We start from the raw sequence: 2,616 nt of genomic DNA, 5'->3' as shown, positions 1-2,616 counted from the left end.
GAGGAGAGGAGGAGGAGGAGGAGGAGGAGGGAGGAGGAGGGGGGGGGAGTCAGAAGGGGGGGAGTCAGTAGGGGAGCCATCGTCTTGGAAAAGGGACGATACAGATGAGTCATATTGGGGACATTCTCATCATGGAAGCGACGACATTGATCGGTGTGTCCACCAAGAGCAGGCACCCCCCGTGACGGAGGTGAAAAGGGACAAATTGGAACGTTCGGACGACGCCAGTAATTTGGATCGTGACAGCAATTCGGATCACGCCTGCCATTTGGACCACGCCAGCCATTCGGACCACGTCATCCATTCGGAACACGCCTGCCATTCGGACCACTCCTCCACCTTGGAGCCATCCGACTTGGCCCGAGACGCCGGCTGGGAGGCTCCCGATATTTCGGACCATTCTCAGGCGGTTCGCTCTAATGGAGGGGCACTCGAAAAGGAGGAGGATGAGGAGGATGAGGATGCGCAGCATGGGGGGGGGCCGGCCGATGGGAAAGGAGAAGAGGTCGAAGAGGTCGACGAGGCCGAAGTGGAGGAGGAAGAGGACGAAGCAAACCCCGAGAAGTGCCGAAAAGACCAATGGGAGGAAGGCCAAACGGAAAAACAGGAGCAGCATGGGGAAGAAGAAGCAGAGGCAGACGAAGTAGAGGAGGAGGCAGAGGCAGGCGAAGCAGAGGTAGACGAAGCAGGGGCAGACGAAGTACCGGCAGACGAAGCAGAAATGGTGGAGGTCCAGGAAGATACGCCAGGCGTGGAAGAAGCGAGGCAGGGGGGAATTGAAGCGGGACCTGAGAGGGGAGAAGCATCGGAGGGGAGCAGTCTGCCTCCAGGCGAGCCTACCACGGAGGAGGCAGTGGAACGTGGAGAAGTAGGAAGCGCCGATGTCCCGTCTAGGGAGCCCCTGGCCAAGATAAACACCCCAGAGGAAGCAACAACCAAAAGGACAGATATCATTAGGAAAATACTGACCAGGAACGAAGAGGAGCAGCAGGAGCAGAAGCAGAATCAGGAGCTGAAGCTGAACGCGGATCAACAAATGGAAGAAAAAACTGCTCACACGTTCAGCGAGGCCATCATATATAGTCTCCTCCAACTGAGGAGCGGGAAAATGGCAAGTAGCTTCGATCAGTTAAAACAGTACGATATAAAACTGAATGGAACCGATTTGAATAAGACGGTTAAAAAGTATCACTCGAGGGGGGACCTGTTCCTCTATTACATGCGTTATGTGCAACGGCAGGAGAGGGAGGCTCAGCGCCTGTACGAGAATTTTCAGGTGAATAAAAAAGGGGGCAGGCATGCTGTCACCATGCTAGCTGATACTATTAAAATTGGCATGCATACGACGTGACGCCACCGTTGCCACTTAGGTGTGCTTCTCACCCAACCATGTGCACATACACGCCTCCTCTCCTTCACTTCCTCCTCCTTCACATCCTCCTCCTTCACTTCCTCCTCCTCCCCCGCACCAACCACTTCGCAGACAGCAAACAAGGAGGTGCAAACTGTTAGGAGGAGATTCAGATTAAATTACGGAAGCACTCCCACAGAGACTGACCTAAACCAAGAGGTCTACACGAGAGATAAGCAAGTGAGGAGAGCACAGATATTGCTGGAAAACAAACTTAGCAGTTTTGAAAAATTGGCCAATGTGAAGGAGGCGTACAGAATAGTGGATGAAGTTCGGCTGCAGTTGGGGCAGGTACTAAGCGGAGGAGAGGCAGAAGGAGACCTTCGAAAGGGGGGGACCCCTCTTGCGATTAAAAATTACTTGAAAAATGGCATTACAGATAGGAGAGAAAACATGAATAAAATTTCGTCGAGGGGAAAAACAAACGGAGAGCTGCTCAACCTTCATTCTAAGTATGACAATTTCCGCAGCGACGTCCAAGCTCTTGTCAAAATGATGACTCTTTTGTATGCCCGATTTAGCGATAGGAAGAGACCTCCAAACGAGGAGGACACGAATGACACCTTAAACGAAATAAAGATCTTTGCGTATGACAGGAAAGTTAAAAAAATCATTCGAAATTTGAACAGCCCTACTAAGAACGGAGTCCCCATACAGCCATGGAAAGGGAAGGAAGTAGCGGGGGGGTTAAGCGGAGGGTCACAGTTCCGAAGCGGGACCAACACAAGGGGAAGAAGCAGAAGAAGGGGAGCCTCCTCCTCCTACCTCTCCTCCCCCTACTTCTTCTCCACCTCCCCCTCCCCCCCAATGGTATTCATTTTAGACATTAAAAAAAAAACCTGGAGAAATTCCTGCTCCACAATGACAGAGTCGAGATTGTCGACAAGCACACCATCCTGTACCTCCGGGAGGTGTATCACTTTGACCACATATTCATAAATCACATTTTTTGCAGTGGACTCATGTCCTCCGTTGTGCGCAGGTACGTCGAGCAGTTCGTGGGTCAGCACAACGTGGCGTTGTTTAATTTTTCCCTAACCTGTGCACGGAAAAAAAAAATGTCTTTCTTGAATTCGTTCGCCGACTGTTTCGACGTTGCGGCGGGGAAGGCCAGCGGGGGGAGCCCACAAGCGCGCTTACGTGGGCGCTTACGTGGGCGGTTACATGAGCGGTTACGTGAGCGGTCACAAGCGCGGTTTCAAGCA

At 52.2% G+C, this 2,616-nt stretch overlaps 1 protein-coding gene across 1 annotated transcript; it reads left to right on the top strand.

Annotated features, from left to right (window-relative positions):
* Positions 1-172: 172 nt before the first annotated feature.
* Positions 173-2,350, top strand: PCYB_132660 (hypothetical protein; the record flags this gene model as incomplete). Its single annotated transcript, XM_004224291.1, has 2 exons — positions 173-1,276; positions 1,484-2,350. Coding segments are annotated over 2 exons (1,971 nt in total), but the record flags the coding sequence as incomplete, so codon positions are not given.
* Positions 2,351-2,616: the final 266 nt, after the last annotated feature.

This window comes from Plasmodium cynomolgi, chromosome 13 (assembly GCF_000321355.1).
Source record: "Plasmodium cynomolgi strain B DNA, chromosome 13, whole genome shotgun sequence".
In the NCBI taxonomy this organism is placed as follows: domain Eukaryota; phylum Apicomplexa; class Aconoidasida; order Haemosporida; family Plasmodiidae; genus Plasmodium; species Plasmodium cynomolgi.
Note: the sequence above shows the minus strand (reverse complement) of the source record. Positions and strands in the feature narration are given on the sequence as shown.